The 23794-nt window shown below is 41.6% G+C and overlaps 1 protein-coding gene across 1 annotated transcript in view; it reads right to left on the bottom strand.

Annotated features, from left to right (window-relative positions):
* The window catches only part of SFXN5 (sideroflexin 5), a 216363-nt gene that overhangs the window by 49044 nt on the left and 143525 nt on the right, over positions 1-23794 (bottom strand). The window contains exon 13 of the mRNA XM_040419345.1: positions 6848-6965. Within this exon, the coding sequence (XP_040275279.1) occupies positions 6848-6965 (118 nt within the window). The remainder of the gene's footprint in view (positions 1-6847; positions 6966-23794) is intronic.

Raw genomic sequence — 23794 nt, 5'->3', positions numbered from 1 at the left:
ATGCAAAGAGTCAGTATTTGCAGTGTTGGCCCTTCTTTTTCAGGACCTCTGCAATTCGACTGGGCATGCCCTCAATCAACTTCTGGGCCAATTCCTGACTGATAGCAACCCATTCTTTCATAATCACTTCTTGGAGTTTCTCAGAATTAGTGGGTTTTTGTTTGTCCACCCGCCTCTTGAGGATTGACCACAAGTTCTCAATGGGATTAAGATCTGGGGAGTTTCCAGGCCATGGACCCAAAATTTCAACCTTTTGGTCCCCGAGCCACTTAGTTATCACTTTTGCCTTATGGCACGGTGCTCCATCGTGCTGGAAAATGCATTGATCTTCACCAAACTGTTGTTGGATTGTTAGAAGAAGTTGCTGTTGGAGGGTGTTTTGGTACCATTCTTTATTCATGGCTGTGTTTTTGGGAAAAATTGTGAGTGAGCCCACTCCCTTGGATGAGAAGCAACCCCACACATGAATGGTCTCAGGATGCTTTACTGTTGGCATGACACAGGACTGATGGTAGCGCTCACCTTTTCTTCTCTGGACAAGCCTTTTTCCTGATGCCCCAAACAATCGGAAAGAGGCTTTATCAGAGAATATGACTTTGCCCCAGTCCTCAGCAGTCCATTCACCATATTTTCTGCAGAAGATCAATCTGTCCCTGACGTTTTTTTTGGAGAGAAGTGGCTTCTTTGCTGCCCTTCTTGACACCAGGCCATCTTCCAAAAGTCTTCGCCTCACTGTGCGTGCAGATGCGCTCACACCTGCCTGCTGCCATTCCTGAGCAAGCTCTGCACTGGTGGCACTCCGTTCCCGCAGCTGAATCCTCTTTAGGAGATGATCCTGGCGCTTGCTGGACTTTCTTGGACGCCCTGGAGTCTTCTTAACAAGAATTAAACCTCTTTCCTTGAAGGTCTTGATGATCCTATAAATTGTTGATTGAGGTGCAATCTTAGTAGCCACAATATCCTTGCCTGTGAAGCCATTTTTATGCAACGCAATGATGGCTGCACGCGTTTCTTTGCAGGTCACCATGGTCAACAATGGAAAACCAATGATTTCAAGCATCACCCTCCTTTTAACAGGTCAAGTCTGCCATTTTAACCCAATCAGCCTGACATAATGATCTCCAGCCTTGTGCTCGTCAACATTCTCACCTGAGTTAACAAGACGATTACTGAAATGATCTCAGCAGGTCTTTAATGACAGCAATGAAATGCAGTGGAAAGTTTTTTTTGGGATTAAGTTAATTTTCATGGCAAAGAAGGACTATGCAATTCATCTGATCACTTCATAACATTCTGGAGTATATGCAAATTGCTATTATAAAAACTTAAGCAGCAACTTTTCCAATTTCCAATATTTATGTAATTCTCAAAACTTTTGGCCACGACTGTATAATTTATACACAAAGTGGCAGTTCTGTACGTGTGTACCCTCAGCATCACATATACCCCCTCACTTACAGACAATATTCAGAACATGGTCATAGGTCCAGCATAGCAGGAAACCATCGACCACCATCTGAACGCACCAATACAGTACAAAGGGGCATCTGAGGTGTCATCGAGATCCCGGCGGCAACCTCGGCGCAGCTCTATTGTGAAGTGTCACTTGATTAAAGCATCAGCCTTTTAACTGTGGACACATTTCACCCTCACCAGCTCCACTAATTATTGACAGTTGGTGAAGAGGAGATTTCACTTTTTCCTCCTGTTAAACTGCATCTAATTAGTAATTACTGGTTCACTGTCATCTCCCTGAAATAATCCCGCTGCACCATGCCTCATTAACTTTTTGCTGATTGTGACTTGGTCCTGCCAGCGATACAAGGGCTGAAGCAGATCTGGAAATAACACTCCGGCTTGGTGTTTTTGGGGGTGCAGTTGAAGCGAGGGATGTGGAAACTGTATTAGGTGACCGGATATGTGGCCAAGAGAAACAGAACCATATACAGTGGGAAACCAAGCACCTGTCACCATATAAAAAAAAAAAAGTGAATAGATTATGTGGGCCGAAATAGCACTGCTTCCCTGATCATGAAAAGTGGTTAGCCATGGAGGTGGCAACTACTTTGCTTCCCTGCAAGGGGAGGTTTCTTTTCCGCTCTTATGCTATCCACTTGCGGACAGTGTCAGAGCGGCCTGCTGCAGCATGATCTTGCAAGACCACGATATATACTAACCTCAACTGGAACATCTTCTCATTCCCGGCAGAGAAGTCTCACTCTGGCCTGAGTGAGAAAATGTCCTGGCTGAAGTTAGTATACAGAGTGGCCTCACAACATTTAGTAAATCCTGAAAATATGCTGCAGCAGGCTGCTCTGGCACCGTCCGTTATGATTGTCAGAGCGGGAAGAAACCTCTCCTTGCAGAAAAGCAAAGTGGTTGACTGCATATCAGCTGCTGTAAGTTTAGGGCAACATATCTGAAGAATGGGGGGATAGGCAGATGATATAAACAATACTATGCTCCATTAAGCAGCGCTATTTAGCCCATATAAAACAGGCACTGGGATGGTGCAGCTCAATCATACCACTCCATTTTAAGAATGGTCATGGTCAGAGAAGTCCCATCCAAGGAAGTCCATCTCAAAAACAAGAATGTATCCATGGACAATCACCTCTGCTATGGGACAAATGGGGAAGATGCCCTTCATCACTCTTCTTCTGACTCGCCCAAGGGTAACACTCTGCTTCTCACCCATAAGGGATGAAAACATATGGGTTGTGGTTCAGGGAGACCATGGTTGGGAGGTGTCATGATCAAGGAGCGAGCCTCGACTCATGCCTGTACTCCTTAGAAAGGACCAAGTCAGTGGAATCAAGTCATAATTGAAAATTAAAATTGCATGAGAAGCGGGAGATTAGTAAAAAATAAATAAATAAAAAAAGGAAAAAAGAAAACAGAGGGAATAACACTTGTTTTGTTCTTGGATCTCGATACATTTCTCCTCGGTGCAGCAGTCTCATTAATTCTCAAATGTTGTTATTAATCATTTCGCTAATCATAAAATCAGTGATGGCCATATGACCTCAGACTGCGGTAATAGAGCCAACACAGACTGAACGTACTGAGGGAAGAGTACATTTGTACGACATTGATAGAAAAAGAAAATAAAAAAAAATGAAAGCTCTAATTGCATCTGGGCACTTGGCATTCCCGGCACATTTGAGGGAGCTCAGGGCTCTTGGCCACAGAATTCTTGGCGAGCTCGACGAGATAAAGTGAATTCACATGATGTTGTTGGGTAGCTGACACCAACGTTAAAGGGAAAAAGACAGCTCTAAGAGAACAGTAACGGGGCGGAAAAAAAGTGGCAACGTCTGGCCGGCCCACGGGGCAAGAGCAGGTGTCGCTTACTGATGCCTTCATGGAACATTATGACTCTTCTACAAAGTAATCATTCAATTAATTACGCCGCAACCTTCATCAACTAGTAGAAAACAAACCAAGATGTTTTTGTCCTTTTTTTATTTATTTTATCTTTACGTAATTAAAATACGTTCAAGAAACCTTCTGGATAGAAAGACGTTACAGGACAGAAATGACCAAGTCAACGATGAAGTCCATCACTGATAAACATCTAGAATATCAGTACCCATTATCAGATGACGAGGCAATGGTTAACGCGTCCCCCGTTCTTCTGAAAACAGGCTGGAATTTCAATTGAAAGCTGTTTAAAGGCCAAATCCATTTGCAAATGATTTTGCATAATTAAAATAAATGTGTTTTCCGTTCTGAAGTAATTGGAGATATGTGGTGTTGATATCTGAATGTGTGGTGTAGATAGTTGTGATATATTTTATGCAGGTGAATGATTGCCTCAGTGTACCCCACTGTTTATATGAAAAAAATGGTACAGGTAAACATGAGGAACAGCAATGTTGTTTCCATAGACGTGGTTCTTCTAGGAGATGCTTTTATAGAAACACAACAGTAAAAAACAAACAAAAAAAAAACATTGTGTTCTTGAATCTTCGACATCCGCACCATGGTTGTTCCCTGTTGTCATGAACATAATGTAATGGTTTGACTGGGGCTGTCATGTAATAATGTCAACTGGTGTCATGTCCATGTTTTCAAAAAATCCAGGGAGGCAGAAGACCCAGAAGCAAAGATTTGTTGTGACCAAACTGTGAAGAAATTGTCTACTCAGTACCGGTCTTCCTGTGGTTTTTGCATGGTTTTCCGTTGGGTTTGTGATGTGGCTCCTTGTGATATTTAGCGTAATGCATTTAGGAAACCCTCAATGGGGATCCAAAAAGATCTGCTGACAAGAAGGAATACTTGTTGTAGCACCTGGTTCAATCCCACTGGCTTTGCACCATTTTAGTGTTGGAAGTATGTTAGTTCCTGGACTATGCAATGTTTAGCTTCAGGGAAGAGTTTTCAAGGTAACTTTCAGCTGTAAGAGTTCATCTTTAATATGAGATTCCATAGCATTACCGGAGGTGGTCAATAAAATTGGGAGACGACCACCAATTGCAAGGATTCTGATTACTCTCCAGTAAGCACACCTGGCCTGTAATGCTCATGGTAGAACATCGATGCTCTTTCCAAGTTACAAGTGGTAGGAGACCAAGCTCAAGGACCTTCATCAATGTCATAGTCTACCATGTCTCAATGAAATTACTAAAGGCTCAAACACAGGACCATGCATGCCCCGTGCCCATGCTGCAGATCGCGGCCCGCAAGGCACGGCCTCCGGCTGTGTGAATCCCGTATTGCGGTGCAGACCCACTGACTTTGAATGGGTTTGCGATTCGCAATATATGGCAAAAGAAAAGACATCCTATCTTTTGAGGTGCTGAGGCACCAAAAGTCCACGGAAGTACTTCATGTGTCTCCATGGGTTTCCGATCTGTGCCTCTTTAAGACACCGCGCTATATATTTCAGATTGCGAATCCCATTGATATGGGATTCATACGTCTGGTGCCCGTATATTCTGGACACGCTGTTTGGATACAAAAGGGTGATAAATATTGTACTTCTCTAGTGTGCATTTCGTATGCAGAAAATAAATTGGGGTCATTTATTAAGACTGGCGTCTTAATAACCCCTATATCTGGCGGTGGATCTGCCAAAGTTATGAAGAGGATAATAAATGACTCTCATGGTGCTCCACTAAGGTCTGTACAGTGGACCTTGCATTTGGCTTCACTGATGAAACATCAAACTCTTGACAGCTGGCGCTCTAGCAAAAAACTGCTTCAAAGAAAAGTGGGGCTAAACGCAATGTTTGTTAATACTGGATTAACCCCTTAACGCATAATGCTGTACATGTATTGCATTATACACTGGAAATTTATGGAGCAGGCTGCTACAGTGAGCCCGCTCCATATGCAGCGGGTGCTGGATGAATAATACAGCAGGCACCCAGGGGCAATGACGGGGAACGGCGATTGCGCCAAACCCCGTCACTTAACCACTCAGATGCTGCAATCAACAGTGATCATGTCATCTGTGGGTTAAGACAGAGGGATGCGGCTGCCTATGCCTTTTGATTGGAACCCCCACAGTAATTGATTACCATGGCAGCCTGGGGCTTGCTAAAGGTTCCCAGGACTCCCATGGTAAGCTTCCTGCTAAGCCGTGCACAAGGCACAGCTCAGCAGGGAGAGTGTCAGAAACCTATTCACCATAATAGATCTCTATTAGGGTGAACAGGACACGGAATAAAAAGATTTTAGCCTCCTAGTTACATTCTTGTATATGAGTCAGTATTATAGTAGTGATATTCTTGTACATAGGAGCAGTATTATAGTAGTTATATTCTTGTACATAGTAGGCAGTATTATAGTAGTTATATTCTTGTATACAAGAGCAGTATTATAGTAGTTATATTCTTGTACATAGGAGGCAGTATTATAGTAGTTATATTCTTGTACATAGGAGCAGTATTATAGTAGTTATATTCTTGTACATAGGAGCAGTATTATAGTAGTTATATTCTTGTATATAGGGGCAGTATTATAGTAGTTATATTCTTGTACATAGGAGCAGTATTATAGTAGTTATATTCTTGTACATAGGAGCAGTATTATAGTAGTTATATTCTTGTATATAGGGGCAGTATTATAGTAGTTATATTCTTGTAGATAGGAGCAGTATTATAGTAGTTATATTCTTGTACATAGGAGGCAGTATTATAGTAGTTATATTTTTATACACACAATGCAGTATTATAGTAGTTATATTCTTGTACATAGGAGCAGTATTATAGTAGTTATATTCTTGTATATAGGAGACAGTATTATAGTAGTTATATTCTTGTACATAGGAGGCAGTATTATAGTAGTTATGTTCTTGTACATAGGAGCAGTATTATAGTAGTTATATTCTTGTACATAGGAGCAGTATTATAGTAGTTATATTCTTGTATATAGGAGACAGTATTATAGTAGTTATATTCTTGTACATAGGAGGCAGTATTATAGTAGTTATATTCTTGTACATAGGAGCAGTATTATAGTAGTTATATTCTTGTACATAGCAGCAGTATTATAGTAGTTATATTCTTGTACATAGAAGCAGTATTATAGTAGTTATATTCTTGTACATAGGAGCAGTATTATAGTAGTTATATTCTTGTAGATAGGAGGCAGTATTATAGTAGTTATATTTTTGTACATAGTTGGAATTATCATAGTAGTTATGTCAATGACAGTGGATTCAGTTAGTACTGGTGTACAGAAATTTTTTAGTTTAGTTTATTAGGGGAAAGTGTTTCAAAATATATATCTCACCTTGCGTGGCAGCTCAAATGAGGGAGAAACTAGACCCAGTGAGAAGCTACCACAGTACTACGAACCCTGAAGCTGGATAATAGAAACAGATTTAGTTGGCACTTACCTCAGACATCTGGGGGAAGAGACTGATGGCTAAAGGGAGAGCCAGTCCAAAGGCAGCAAGGCACACAAGGCTATGCACGGGGAGGGTCAGTCTTGGATATGTTCGCAGCAACAATGTCCTGCAAGAGACAGGGAGCCGAGAGACAATTAACATAAATCAGATACCAGACAGAAAGAGAGACTAGTATGCAGTGTAGGGAGGTTACACTTTATCATTAAGGAGAGCACCTAGTATGGTTAGTATGTGTGTGGAGTAATGTAGGCTAGGCAACACTCCTCTGGGTTTCTGGGAAAGATATTCAAATTAGCTCTCCTTTAAAAAAGACAAGACAGCCAAGCCCATCTGATGCCCGCAGATGTAAGATGTGCTAACTTTCATGTATTTTTCCAAGGAGCGTTGACTGGCATACAATACTCTGTGCAGGACAAATATTACCCCAACCAAAGGGTCTCCAGCAGCCAAGCTCATTTTCTTTTCACATCTCTTTAAAAGGGTAGTTACTCATGAAGAGATGGGTTCCTGATATCAGATGTTCCCTTTTTATTTCCTTTTAGAAAGGAGATCAGCTTTCATGTCTCTTTTCCTTTTTAAAAGAAAGCAGTATTGGACATTTTTCATGTGTGGATCTTTCTCTTAAATTGCCTGAAATTAATTGCTTAAATCTGGGTTTGCTAGAATCCAATATTTTTTTTTTAAATTCAAGATGAATCCCAAACTGATAGAATCAATTTGCTCATCTGTAATATGTATACATTTATACATACCTCCTTGTGCTTCATAGATCAATTTTCTCCTATTTTTTATCCACTAAGTTTTAGGTGGTATCCTCAAACTGTTCAGTCAGTGCTGTTTCATTCTAAGTTTTTTTTTATCTGTTGCCATGTGTGTCCCCACATAATGCTTTTCTGGAAAAAGACATGCAAGCTAATCTCCTTTCCAAAAGGAAAGGAAAACTGAGTGTCTCATACCAGGAATCCTGCTCTTTCTGGATAAATACCCCTAGAGCTGAGCAAAGAAAATAGGCTTGGCTGCCTCAGAGGCTTTGGTTGGGGTACTATTTCTCCTTATGGAGGATTATAAGCCAGTCAATGTTCCTCTGGATTTCTGGGAAAATATATGAAAATGATCACTCTTACATCTGTTGCCATCAGATACTATTTATAGAGCAATTTTTGATGGAAATCTGTAAACTTTACTAAATTCTTAGGAACGTAAATACACAATGAGCAATTAATACATATTATTAAGAAGTAATAATAAAAAAAAAATATTTTGAAGCCGGTGTTGACGTTGGTACTTTTGTTCCGACTCCACAGCCCTGTATATAAAAAGCAAAAAAAAACTAAACGGAAACAACAAAATATCTAATACTCATTTTACAGGCAGTAATGACTGATGGCCTCTTCTGAGGATACATTCTGTTAGAAGAACAGGTGGACCATCAAGAAAATAGTATCATGGGCTTATGGAGTTGTCGAAGAAGAACCATTCTGACCAAATATACTTAAGCTGCCCGTACATCTGAAACATCAGTCAGTTGAACATTTAACCCCTTAAGGACACGGCCATATTTCACCCAAAAATGACCCAATTCTAGAAACTAGACCCTCAAGGTATTCAAAACTGATTTTACAAATGTGGTTAACACTTTAGGTGTTCCACAAGAGTTAATGGCAAATGGAGATAAAATTTCAGAATTTAGATTTTTTGGCAAATTTTCCATTTTAACACCTTAAGGACGTAGGACGTACCGGTACGCCATGTTTGCCGAGTCCTTAAGGACTCAGGACGTACCGGTACGTCCTAAGTTTAAAAGTACATTGTGGCGCGGCGGGGGTTAATAGGAACAGGATGCCCGCTGAAATCATTCAGCAGGCATCCTGTCACAACGCCGGGGGGGGGGGGGGGGGAGTCATGTGACCCCCCCGTAGTCAATTCAGACCTGCGGTTTGCGGCTTTTACCTGCGGTTGCGGCGCCATCGGGTCCCGATGCGGCTGTAGGGGGGACCCGATGGCATGGAAGGCAGCGCGATGTCTAAGGAAGGCATCACGCTGCCTTCCGGTGACGAGCCTGTGAGATCCAGCCCCCTGGATCTCACAGGCCGGAAGCTGTATGAGTAATACACACAATATTACTCATAAAGCCAATGCATTCCAATACAGAAGTATTGGAATGCATTGTAAAGGATCAGACCCCCAAAAGTTCAAGTCCCAAAGTGGGACAAAAAATAAAGTGAAAAAAAAGTTGAAAAATTAAAGTTTCCCCCCAAAAACATTTCAAGTTTCAAGTACAAATAAACAAAAACGTCATTTTCCCCAATTAAAGTAAAAAAAAATTGGTAAAATATAGGGAAAAAAAAAGTATACATATTAGGTATCGCCACGTCCGTATCGACCGGCTCTATAAAAATATCACATGACCTAACTCCTCAGATGAACACCGTAAAAAATTTTAAAATAGAAACTGTGCTAAATAAACCATTTTTAGTCACCTTACATCACAAAAAGTGTAATAGCAAGCAATCAAAAAGTCACACGCACCGCAAAATAGTGCCAATAAAACCGTCATCTCATCCCGCAAAAATCATACCCTACCCAAGGTAATCTTTGCTTCAAAAAAGAAATCATTGTGTAAAACTTACATTAAAAAAAAGTATACATATTAGGTTTTGCCGCATCCGTGACAACCTGGTCTATAAAAATATCACATGATCTAACCTGTCAGATGAATATGGTAAATAACAAAAAATAAAAACTGTGCCAAAACAGCTATTTCTTGTTATCTTGCCTCACAAAAAGTGTAATATAGAGCAACCAAAAATCATATGTACCCTAAACTAGTACCAATAATACTGCCACCCTATCCCATAGTTTCTAAAATGGGGCCACTTTTTTGGAGTTTCTACACTAGGGGTGCATCAGGGGGGCTTCAAATGGGACATGGGGTCAAAAAAACCAGTCCAGCAAAATCTGTCTTCCAAAAACCGTATGCCATTCCTTTCCTTCTGCGCCCTGCCGTGTGCCCGTACAGCTGTTTACGACCACATATGGGGTGTTTATGTAAACTACAGAATCAGGGCCATAAATATTGAGTTTTGTTTGGCTGTTAACCCTTGCTTTGTTACTGGGAAAAATGGATTAAAATGGAAAATTTGCCAAAAAATTGAAATTCTGAAATTTCATCTCCATTTGTCAATAACTGTTGTGGAACACCGAAAGGGTTAACGACATTTGTAAATTCAGTTTTGAATACCTTGAGGGGTGTAGTTTCTTAGATGGGGTCACTTTTATGGAGTTTCTACTCTAGGGTTGCATCAGGGGGGCTTCAAATGGGACATGGTGCCAAATAAAAAGGCCATCAAAATCTGCCTTCCAGAAACCATACGGCGTTCCTTTCCTTCTGCGCCCTGCCGTTTGGTCATACAGCAGTTTATGACCACATATGGGGTGTTTCTGTAAACTGTAGAATCAGGGTAATAAATATTAAGTTTTGTTTGGCTGTTAACCCTTGCTTTGTTACTGGAAAAAATGGATTAAAATTGAAAATCTGCCCAAAAATAGCTGTTTTGGCACAGTTTCTTTTTGTTTGTTTTTTGACGGTGTTCATCTGAGGGGTTAGATCATGGGGTATTTTTATAGAGCAGATTCTTACGGACGCGGCGATACCTAATATGTCTACTTTTTTAAAATTTATTTAGGTTTTACACTATATTATCCTTTTTTAAACAAAAAAAAAAAACATTTTAGTATCTCCACAGTCCAAGAGTCAGTTTTTTTTTTTAGTTTCTAGCCGATTATCTTAGGTAGGGGCTCATTTTTTGCGGGATGAGAGGACAGTTTTATTGGCACTATTTTGGGGGGCATATGACTTTTTGATCGCTTGCTATTACACTTTTTGTGATGTAAGGTGACAAAAAAATACCTTTTTTTGCACCGTTTTTTTTTTTTTTTGGACCGTGTTCATCTGAGGGGTTAGGTCATGGGGTATTTTTATAAAGCAGATTCTTACGGACGCAGCGATACCTAATATGTCTACTTTTTTATTTTATTTTAGTTTTACAAAATAAAGTTTTTGGGAAATTTTTTTTTTTTGGGGTGTCTCAAGTCTGAGAACCATAGTTTTTTTTTCGATTGTCAGTGGCTAAATGGAATTAGAAATTGGGGGAGGGAATTAGAAATTTAGTACTCCATGGAAGTGTGGTACTCCCTGAAGCAAGGCCCAAATGATCAGGGCACGTGTCACACTAAGTGGTGGTGTCCTTCCGTATCCCCCTCCTGTGACACACTCTGCACTTTTTTGGGGACCGTCCCTTCTTTCCAGTATGGGGGACCACACCTGTAAAGTGCTGGCCAGGGACGATCCGGGTGCCTCCAGTTCCCGAGGTACTCCGGCCTGCTCTTTCCCGGTCAGAAAAGATCAGGGCCTTGAGGACTGCCTCATAGAACTGAAGGAATGTCCCTGTGTTGCCAGCGCTCCGGGACAGCACAAAAGAGTTGTACAAGGCAACCTGTACCAAGTAGACCGCAACTTTTATGTACCATGCCCGGGTTTTGCGCATGGCGTTATATGACTTTAGGACTTGATCAGAGAGATCAACTCCTCCCATATACCGATTGTAGTCGATGATACAATTGGGCTTGAGGACCGTTGCCGTGGTACCTCGCACAGGGACAGGGGTGATGCCACTACTGTGAATTGTGGACAGTACAAGGACATCCCTCTTGTCCTTATATCTGACCAGCAACAGGTTTCCACTGGTAAGGGCCTCAACCCTGGGGATAGGTACCTGGAGGGGGTGGGTAGGGAGTCCACGTTGATTTTTCCGCACGGTCCCACAAGCGGACGTGGATCTGGAACTGGGGATACTAGTATAAAAGTTATCCACGTACAGGTGGTAACCCTTATCTAGCAGTGGGTGCATAAGGTCCCACACAAGTTTCCCGCTAACAGCCAGAGTGGGGGGACAATCTGGGGGTTCAATACAGGAATCTTGCCCCTCGTACACGAGAAACTTGTAAGTGTACCCTGAGGTACTCTCACAAAGTTTGTACAGCTTCACGCCATACCTCGCCCGCTTAAAGGGAACATACTGGCGGAAAAGGAGTCTCCCCTTGAAAGCAATGAAAGACTCATCAACCGCGACCTCCCTTCAAGGTACATAGGCCTCCAAAATTTGGCCCCAAAGTGATCGATGACCGGCCTGATTTTGTAAAGACGGTCATAGGCAGGATCACCTTGGGGGGGCAACATGCTGCATTATCTGCATAATGCAGGCATTTCCGAATGGCCTCAAAACGGGAGCGTGTCATGGCCTTACTGTAAAGTGGGGTCTGGTAGAGGATGTCCCCACTACAGTACAGCCTGACACTGGGTTTTTTGACTAGGCCCATGTGCAGCACTAGGCCCCAAAACGTCCTCATCTCTGCTGCACTGACCGGGGTCCAGCCACCGGTCCTAGCCAAAAAGAAGCTCGGGTGTTGAGCAACGAACTGTTGGGCGTACAAGTTCGTTTGCTCCACCATCAGATTCACAAAGTGGTCACTGAAAAAAAGACTAAAATAGTCATATTCAGTGAAGCCCACTGTGGGAATCTGGATTCCTGCTTGGCCAACAAAATCAGGAATCACAGGCTCAAAATGCTCTGGGGTACACCATGCAAGTTCGCCGGTAGGGGGCTAAGGTGGACTTATCTGGTGGGCCGGAAAACTAGTACGAGCCCCAGGGTCCCTGGCATGGCGGTCCCCTTGCTCCGCCTGGCGGCGTCTCCGCCGCCTTGGGGGCTCATCATCATCGCTAGATGATGAGGAGGACACGGATGACAAGAGGAAAGTGGGGTCATCCTCGTCCTCACTGGGGCTCTCGGAGCCAGAGGCAAGCAGGGCGTATGCCTCCTCGGCCGAGAACGTCTGGCGGACCATAGGGGAGTGTGTGAGTGCGTGTGTGGAAAACCTTATTTAGTGTGCGTGTGTGTGGGGGCACGGATGATCGCGTACTTTTACCTAAACCTAACAGAAAAAAATAAATACATTTAAAAAAAGACCCAAAGAATGTGAAAAAAATAAATAAAGATTCAAACTCGCTGATCAGCGGTCCCAAGCTGATCAGCGGTGGGGTGGGAGATGCGCTAACAGTGGCCGGACGCTAACAGTGCCGGCCACAGTCAGCGCACGCACACAAAAAAAAGAAAAAAAAGAAAGTGCTTGTGCCCCAAAAAATGTGTGTGGAGGGAGTAGGGGTCAAGCTGCAGCAACCCTGGGGGGGGGGGGGGGGGGGGGGGGTCTAGGGTCACACAGCTGAGTGTGCTGTGGACCCCAGACACCCGATCAGGGTGATGCAAAAATAAAACTTTTTTTTTTTCCCTAAACTTTCCCTGACTATCCCTACCTGTCGAAGCTCTCCCTAACCTGTCCCTATGTACCTTTTTAGTGCCAGATGGCACTATGGTGGCTCAGTGGGGGTGCTGGGCTCACTGGGCTCCGGAGCTGGATGACGCTGCTCCTCTGTCTCCTGGCTCCGGACACAGAAAGGAGGAGGAGGCAGAGCAGCAGTAAGTTTAAACCGCACGCCCACCCTGCAGCCAATCGGAAGCGATCCTGAGAGGTGATGTCACCATCACCTCTCAGGATCGCAGGATGGTGATTGGTGGTGTATTATCACACCACCGATCACCATCCTATTCCGGGTTATCGGGTCACCAGAGACCCGAATCACCCGGAAACGCAGCAAACCGCAGGTCTGAATTGACCTGCGGTTTGCTGCGATCGCCGATACGGGGGGCAGGGGGTCACAGGACCCCCCTCAGCATTGTCCCAGGGTGCCTGCTGATTGATTTAAGCAGGCACCCAGTTCTGATCATCGCGCGCCGCGGAATGTGTCCTTAAGCTATACCTCCCCATACACATGCATTGTCTCTTGGTTTTTAATGGAGAGGGAAAAGTGCAAAAGCTGGAAGTTATCATGATAGACCCTTCTTTCCTCTGGTGGGTTTGGCTGACTTTCTTCTAACATGTATGGCCACCTTTCTATATTTTTTTTTGTAGAAAATAATAGTCACATTTGGCCTCCATGACCATTATGCTAATGCATCTAATTAGGAAAACTAGAGTAACTAAAGCCTTCATCTTAGCATAAAAGACACCAAAGGGAGTTTGCGTTGACTTTTGACTCTTGGTGGACATATGAATGGTGTTGTCCTCAACTTCTTCTTGGGCTTTTCATTGGAGGGTTTAAGACAACATAGATATTTGGAGCATGAAAAAAAAAACTCTGGAAGCATTAAACAGATTATATAATCTAATCAGGAGAAGACCATGGGAAGGGTGTGTCTATAAAAATCAGCAGAGAACATCTGTATTTGCGATCCTCTTGCTGGATATGTAAACCTTCGGGGGCAATTTTTTTTATGATTGCTTATTACTCATTTTGGTATAAAAATAATTTTACAATTGGTCTTTATTAAAAATATTCAGTCCTAAATAACTGATCTGCTTTTTTTTCTGTTCTTCTAACGGATCAGAAGAATGGAAAGCTAAACAGCGATGTAAATGCACCCTTAACTGTTTGTCTAGCTGTGTGAATCATAGTTTCACTTTCACTTTGTGCCTGTCATCTATTAACCCTTATCTCATTACTAAAAAGCCATAAACATTTATTTAAGCCACATGCCTATCAGTTAGAATTGAGCTACAATGAGTGTTTAGGAGGTCAGAGATCAGGGGCCGTCAGCTGAGCTGCCTGATGAAAAACAGTAAAAATACAGATCCTGCTACTACAGAATCTCAAGACTGTACAGAGAAAGGGGCTCAACAGTTTAAATAAAGACCAACAGAAAAAATGATTCAGTACAATGCAACAAGAAAAAATAACTGACCTCATTGCCGGCATGTGATGCGACACTTATTATGAGGTGCTTGCCTCTTAATATTTGTGTCACATCAGTGCAGGTCAAAGCGGAGATCTACATCAGCAAGGGAGCTGGTGTAGATCTCAGCTATGATCTATGCAGGTGTACATTATAATACATGTGATGGAAAGCGGCGAGCGATGTGGAAAAACACTAAAAAGGCACAAAACTTTGCACAATGAGCCTCACAGAATGCAACTTTTTGGCACCGATTTTCTGGTGCAGAGGGGATGATAAATTTCCCCCTAAGATCGAGTCAAGGACATTTTTTGATGAAGAATCAAAACTTTTAATAATTAAGGTTGACCTTGAAAATGTAGACATTTTTTTTTAGTACATTATATTTTTCTTATGCTTTTGCATTTGTTTAATTTTTGTAGGGTTTTCTGTTAAATAATTAATAGCACATTGTGACATTCCAGAGAGAAGTTAAAAAGCCGAGAAGATCTCACTTTCCCTTGTAATTTCGGTGCGTATTTTTTTTTTAATGCGAATGTAAAAGATATTAGCACTTAATAAAATAAAATGCATAAAAAAGTTAAGAGCTTTTTACAAGGGATGATTATTAGCTGAAAGGAAAGCCTTTTCCTGATCATTAGCCTTTGTGTAAGGCAAAGAAGAAAACCCCTGTTTGCTGGCTGATAGATTCTGTAACCCGGTCATAAAAAATATTTCTCCGTCTAAATGTAAATGAAAGGCTGCACAAACGATCCCGCCGCTAGTTTGGCTAATTATCTGTCCATAAGGTCCTTAAGGGGGGGTTTCTGGGATTTTAATATTGATGACTTATCCTCGGGACAGGCCATCAATATCAGATCGGTGGGCGTCCGACACCTGGCTGGTTGAAGGGAAGGCCACGCCCCGTGTGAGCGCTGCCTTCTTTTGTTTGTTTACCTGCTCGCCATCGACAGTGCAGTGGTAAGTAGGTGTAACTACAAGCCGTCCTATTCATTTCAATGGGAAGGCTCGTTTCTCTATACTTGAATGGGAATAAATTGGCCCAAAAAAATGACTGACTAAAAAAAAAAAAAAAAAGACAGAATCTCAGAATTGGCCACTTTTGGGAAATTAGATATATATATATTCGGATAATTTATTATAAAATAATCAGCAGTTACGGGTGACGCTTGGCGTAGTTGTGGAACAGGCGATGACTAATCCTTCCAACAGTCCTCGCTCAGCTGGCTCTATCTGTAAATTAAGTCATATTTTTAATGGAGCGGTAGCCGGCCCCTTCTTAACACCAAATCTTGGCAGATACCCATGAAGTTTTTATCAGGCGTTTCAATGCCTCGGGGCTCTTTGTGAAGATGACTGAACCCAACAGATAATTTCTGTCTATCTTCCCTGGCCATCAATAGACCAATTGGTTCTCCTAATTAACAGTTATCGCTCATTAGTTGGAGGGAATAAGTTTTGGTTGCAGGGTGTCTGCTTCCTACATGCATGTGCACAAAGAAAAATGGATGTGAGAGCGAGTCACTTAATGACTTCAGTAAGCGAACATTCAAATGAGGCCCCAAGGGCTGCGAGTTACCGATGGAACAGGAGGGCTGAGCAAACCCTGGCTTTGTCTGATAAAACTTCACCATGATCAAGAGCCGGGGATGTGTTGGAACACCTACGCAGGAAGTAGCACGAGCGATCAGAGCTAGCGTGAAAGTGTGTCAGCGACAGCGAGGTGACAGGTACAAGAGATTACACAAGCCTCCTCTCCATACAAGGGCCAGATTGCCAGTTTTAATGATGGAGTAAGGTTCATTTTGTTTTCTCTCAGGTAGAAAACAAAAGTGCTTTTGGAGCAGCTGACGCCGTTTCTGTGCCAGCCGCCTCGTTCTGCCATTGTGCTCGGATCTGCATATGTGGTGATACAAAACTCAACAAATGTGACTGAAATAGACAAATCAGAATCTGGGCTCGTGTCTAGTTCCGCTGCTAGGTCGGGATGGGAAGGAATAAATAAGGATCGCAACGTTTCACAGCCGAGGATAGACGGCGATACTCTGGTGGCATCGTGCTCAGATCAGCTATCTGATCCCATCCAGTTATGGCACTTGACTGGTCGTTGAGTTTTGTACTGTGGAAATATTCCTCGTAATCTGACTGCTGATACTGCATTCTAGTAAAATGCAGGCCAATGGCGGCACTAAAAGTAGAACGCACAGAAGATGGTGATTCAATAGAATATACACAAGATGAGGATGTCACTAGGGCGTACACAAGATGGTGCCGCACTTTAAAGCAAAGAAGATTGTGATGTCACTACAGTGGATAGCACTGTGATGTCACAAGAATGAACATAGGATGGTGCAGTTGTGAGAAAGCACTAAGTATTTTGATGCTATTTAAATGCACAGACGACTGTGAGGTCATTAAAATGCACAGAGGACAGTGATGTCATTAGAAAGAAAAGAGGACGGTGATGTCATTAGAATGCACAGAGGACAGTGAAGTCATTAGAATGTACAGAGGACGGTGATGTCATTAGAATGCACAGAGGACGGTGATGTCATTAGAATGCACAGAGGACAGTGATGTCATTAGAAAGAAAAGAGGACGGTGATGTCATTAGAATGCACAGAGGACGGTGATGTCATTAGAATGCACAGAGGACGGTGATCTCATTAGAATGCACAGAGGACGGTGATCTCATTAGAATGGACAGAGGACGGTGATGTCTTTAGAATGCACAGAGGACCGTGATGTCATTAAAATGCACAGAGGAAGGTGATGTCATTAGAATGGACAGAGGACGGTGATGTCATTAGAATGGACAGAGGACGGTGATGTCATTAGAATGGACAGACGACCGTGATGTCATTAGAATGCACAGAGGATGGTGATCTCATTAGAATGGACAGAGGACGGTGATGTCATTAGAATGGACAGAGGACGGTGATGTCATTAGAATGGACAGAGGACGGTGATGTCATTAGAATGCACAGAGGACGGTGATGTCATTAGAATGCACAGAGGACGGTGATGTCATTAGAATGCACAGAGGACGGTGATGTCATTAGAATGCACAGAGGACGGTGATCTCATTAGAATGCACAGAGGACGGTCATGTCATTAGAATGCACAGAGGACGGTGATGTCTTTAGAATGGACAGAGGACGGTGATGTCATTAGAATGGACAGAGGACGGTGATGTCATTAGAATGCACAGAGGACGGTGATGTCATTAGAATGCACAGAGGACGGTGATGTCATTAGAATGCACAGAGGACGGTGATGTCATTAGAATGCACAGAGGACGGTGATGTCATTAGAATGGACAGAGGACGGTGATGTCATTAGAATGCACAGAGGACGGTGATGTCATTAGAATGCACAGAGGACGGTGATGTCATTAGAATGGACAGAGGACGGTGATGTCATTAGAATGCACAGAGGACGGTGATGTCTTTAGAATGCACAGAGGAAGGTGATGTCATTAGAATGGACAGAGGACGGTGATGTCATTAGAATGCACAGAGGACGGTGATGTCATTAGAATGCACAGAGGACGGTGATGTCATTAGAATGGACAGAGGACGGTGATGTCATTAGAATGCACAGAGGACGGTGATGTCATTAGAATGCACAGAGGACGGTGATGTCATTAGAATGCACAGAGGACGGTGATGTCATTAGAATGTACAGAGGACTGTGATGTCATTAGAATGCACAGAGGACGGTGATGTCATTAGAATGTACAGAGGACTGTGATGTCATTAGAATGCACAGAGGACGGTGATGTCATTAGAATGCACAGGGGACCATATTGTTCTGCATTGAATGCTCAGAGTACACATGATTATAATGTCAATAGAATGTACACAAGACTGTGATGTCACTAGAATGTACACAAGACTGTGATGTCACTAGAAAGTACACATGATTATGATGTCACTAGAATGTACACAAGACTGGGATGTCACTAAAATGAACAGTACAATGTACACAATATAGTGATGTCATTAGAAATTACATAATATTGTGATGTCACTGGAATGTATAGAAGAATGTGATGTCACTAGAAAACACAGTAGGCTGTAGTGCGAACACATGGATATTTTCACGATAATTGGTTGTCTTGCTGTACTCTTGGCCATTCACAGCATCTACTTGGATGATTATTTTTACCCACATATGGATGATAATCATGAGAAACAGTTAAAACTTTTTGTATTTTTGGATCACATACTGATGTCATGTCAAGTGGTGGCCAGGAAACCTGAACTAATATAGTAAGGAAAAAACACCAAGTAGGAGCTGCAAATGTATATTATACTAATAACAATAATGTAAACTAATAATCTATGTCCCCTGTGCGGAGATATATACACAATTATTTTTAATGATTGTCCTGCTTTCCACCCCCTCAACGCCATTTCTCCACATGTGAAGCGGTAGATATCTGCAGCACAAGGAAGCAAAAATCCAATAAGGTCAATAGTGAAAAAGCGCACTACAACCCCCCCTCCCCCCACAAATATGAATTAACAATAGCACTTTTATTTCTTTTTGGGGGCGAATATATTGTATTATTGTTGCATTTTGTGAATCTGATATCACTACATGGTATGCAAAGAGCGATGACATACAGCTATTTATTTTATTTTTTTTATTATCATTATCTAATAGGTTTGTAAATGATTGCTTGACGATGAACTAAAATGGGCAGAATTACCCAACATATCCATTAAAAGTTTTAAAAAAAAATGCAGTGTAAAATTCTCCCCCCCCCCCCTTGTCCATGGACAAGGAGAAAAAATAATAATATCCTGCCTTTACAAATAATTAAAAAATATATTACATTAAAATTAATCCACATAATGAAACAAAAATATTCATTTAGAATTAAAATAAAAACTGAAAAAATCTATACAAAAAAAATAAAAATAAAAAGGGTATGCTGCATAAACTACTACATTTCCACAGAATATATATCATACCAGATATGCAATAAAGAAATGACCCAGATGCTAAGAAACTTGGATTTCCACCACCTTTTTTGGCATTGTATTTCTATGAAAAACTTTTGACATATATATATATATATATATATATATATAAAATTAATATTAAAAACTATAAATCTGCAAAGAAGCTGCACAGAAATGTACTGCAAAAAACAGGATTTAGGTAAATTAGAGCTTTAACATTTAAATTTATCGGAGGTTTCTCACGTCTTGAGACATTTAATTATATAAGGAGGTTTTTAAGGTTAATTTAAAATGTAGAGTCCCTAGATACCATGGTCAGGATATTTATGGTTCAATTACGAGCAGCGATATGATAATATGTGTGAGGCGATGTAGCCCACAGCCCGGTTACCAGCACTATGGAGGGCCGATCAACTATTAGTGCAGTATCCTTTGTGGGGAAAAAAAATTCTGCACAAATTATGTTCTGTCTGTCTGTCATAGTCCAACACACACATATAGATATATTTCTATAGGGAGTTATATATATATATATATTTTTTTTTTTATAAATGTCTACATAGTTCATAATATTTTAACATTATTTAAAATTTTATTAAAAAATTAATTTTACCATATAAATATTTTTTAATATCAAATATTTTTTCATTTTTTTTTTTACATTTTTCAAGTAATATTTAACAGAAAAAAAACTAGCATGTTATAATTACGGTACTTATATAATTTTTAACCTTAATCTTTTTATTTTATTTATTGGACTACTGATGTGACTTCCGCCATTATATGTACTGTTTAGGTTAATGGGTTGGTGCCCGCACTGCAATAACAACTTGGGGGGGGGGGGGTGTTTGCTAGTTTTTGTTTTGTTTTTGTTTTCAATTCTCACCCTCTTTCCCCAAAAGACGGGAAAGCAGCACCGGTTTACTTATTGTTTTTAATTTTTTTAGGATCTGAATTTCCACTGCCCCGGTTTATTAGTCCTGCTATAGTGACAGCTGTCATGGCCAGGACTGTGCTGCCTCTGTGTGGAGGGATCACATGATCAGTCATATGACCACAGTGACCAATAGAGGCAGAGGACTGATTCTGTAACAGGTCCGCCACCTACCATGTATATATAATAGTGATGGGCCTTAGGATTGCTACCTGTTCAGCCCCTGTGGCTACATCTCCAGATCACACACAGGGTCACATGAAGGCCCCACACAAATCATACAGGGTCGTTTAATGATCTATGGGCCCAGTAGATCTGGGTGCCACCATTTTCTTACGGAGGTCTTTTTCTCTTCGATCCATATGGAATCCAATCCAAAAATATTGTGACATGTTTCACTGGAAACGGAACTCCAGAAGTTTTCCCCCTAGAAGGACTACTTCTAAGGGTGCAGTCACACAACCGTATTTTTGGTCCGCATCCGATCAGCATTTTTTGTCAATATGATGCAGACCCATTCATTTAAATGGATCTGCAAAAAAGGTGGACAGCACACCGTGTGCTGTCCGTTCCGTAGCTCCACAAAAAGACAGAACATGTCCTAATCTTGTCTGTTTTGTGAACAGGGATAGGCATTGTTACAATAGAACTGCAAAAAACTAAAACGGATGCAACACAGATGTCAAACGGATGTCATACGTATTTTTTGTCAGATCCACGTTTTGCGGACCACAAAATACGTACGGTCGTGAGAATGCACCTTAAGGAAGACTAGTAAAATGGTGTCCTGTGAAGGCACCGCTCCACGACATATGGAATGCCTAGGTCTTTTCAGCACGGAGCTTGGATAATACCCCCTTGTGGACAAGTAAAAGCCTCTTTTCAACCACCATGCACGTTTCAGGCATCTTTACAACGTGGCTATGAAGATGCAATCTTAGACAGCAGCTAACCTATGACAACAGTGATCATCCCCGACTGATCGCTTAGTAATGTTCCTGTAAACTGTCCCCAGTGCTCAGCGCGGCCTCCTCCACCCCAGCTCTGTCATTCAGCTGTAATTAATGCCCCGTTGGTCTTCCCACAATCACCTAAGCCCAACAAAACAGGCGAGAAAAAGAGAGAACCAATTTAAAATTAACAGTGGATAACGTGAGACATCCTGCCGAGTGGTAACGAAGAAGTCCGGTCCACATTACAATAGATGGAACATCCTAATTAAGCAAAGATATGACTTCATTGAGAAAGAGGGAAGGGGTGATCCTCCACCTCCCCTCCAATTAAACAAAGAAGGTGCAATTTCTTAATTGGACATCTGATTTAGAGATCTGACAGTTCAGCAGAAAATGGTTTATAATTAGAGATGGTCAGTGGTATTCCATCTACACAACGGAAGAAGACCAGACACTCAATGGCTCATTTCAGCCAGAAGATGAAGCCATGTTCACTGTCAGCGATGTGGAATATTAGGTCAACGCTCGCATGATCGGCAGCTTATATTAACAAGTTTATTTCTAAGAGGTGCAAAGATGGTCGTTCATGATGACAGACCTCTCACTGGGCTACATGGCTGCGTGTGTGGAAGCAAGTGAACCGAACAATAACCCACTCGAAATCTAAAAATTGCCCATGAGTTTATTACAAGAGTTCATCCAAGTTCAGGGAGCAGAGCCATAGTCAGCAGTCATCACTGCATGTGGTTCTCCAACTAAATTTATTTTTTACAGACATATGGTTCACAAAACAGACAAAATGAGCTTTTTGTCTTGTCTCACCCTGGTTTCTTTGAATACGTTGCCCATCCGGTGTAAACCTTCTTCATAATTGCCCCAAAACGTCGTTCTCGCAGATGGGGGGATGGACTGCAAGCAAACTTGCACACAAAGCAGAGTTTTCCTCCCTTTGATGATCCTCCTCAGTTAATCAGCAGCCAAACCGAGATCATTCATTAGGTTGCACTATTATTTAAGGTGATCTCTCTCGTCATTGTTGATTGCCTGTGAGTGAGGGAGGTTGAGGGACAAGATATAGATGGACATCTTGTGGACACAATTCAGCACACTAATGTAGCTGCATTAGAGAATCTTATAGATACAGATTGGAGTTCGGTAATTGTCTAAAAGTGTCAATAATTACAATGGGTATTGCTGATCATAAGGGTTACACCACTATTCCCTCCTGTATTTGCCTTTTTTCATTCCCAACGAATCCAAGATCTTAATTATTAACGATTGGTTTTAATCTTTTTCAATACACCCTAGTCATGGTCTCCTTCATTCCCTCCTGGTTAAGTCTTCTTTATTCTTTTTCACTAAAACTTAGGTCTTCATTTCATTTTTTTTCCTGTTCAAGCTCTTCTTTATTACCACCAGATTAGGTCTTCCAGTCATTCACTTCTTTATTCCCTTCTGGTTATGCTCTTCTTCTTTTCCTCCTGCTCTTCTTCATTTCTTCCTGGACATGCTCTTCTTTGTGATGGTTTTATTAATCCTCTCCTGGTCATAGCTTTCTTTAATTCTTACTGGTCATGGCCTTCTTCATTCCCTCAGGGCTATTGTCTTCTTAATTCTCTCCTGGTCATGGTCTTCTTAATTCTATCCTGGTCATGACTTTCTTCATTTCTTACTGGTCATGGACTTCTTCATTCCCTCCTGGTTATGGTCTTCTTAAATTACCTTCTGTGTATGTTCTTTTTCATTCACACAAGATTAGGTCTTCATTTTTCCTGGTTATGTTCTTCTTTCCCTCCTAGTCATGCTCTTCTTGAATACCATCAGGTTAGGTCTTCTTTATCTCCTATCTCCTCTATGCTCTTCTTCATTTTGTCTTGGCCATGCTGTTTGTCTTTCCCTCTTACACTTCTTTATTCTCTCCTGTTCATGTTCTACTTCATTCCTTCCTGGCCACGATCTTCTTTATTCCCTCTTAGTTATGTTCTTCTTCATCTCTTATTGCCCATGTTTTTTTCCTCCTGGCCATGGTCTTCTTCATTCTCTCCCAGACATCTTAATTCACTTCTGGCCAGTCTTCCTCACTAGGTCCTGTGTTTGTTCTTCTTGTTTCCCCACTAATTTTGTCTTCTTCCCTTTCTGGCCATACCCATCTCATTCCACTAGATTGGGTATTTTTCCCTTCTTGGCCATGCTCTCCATTTCCTTCTGGCGCTGCTTCTTTTCAC

The sequence above is a fragment of the Bufo bufo genome, chromosome 2 (genome assembly GCF_905171765.1).
Source record: "Bufo bufo chromosome 2, aBufBuf1.1, whole genome shotgun sequence".
In the NCBI taxonomy this organism is placed as follows: Eukaryota; Metazoa; Chordata; class Amphibia; order Anura; family Bufonidae; genus Bufo; species Bufo bufo.
This window is presented reverse-complemented; position numbering and strand designations above follow the sequence as displayed.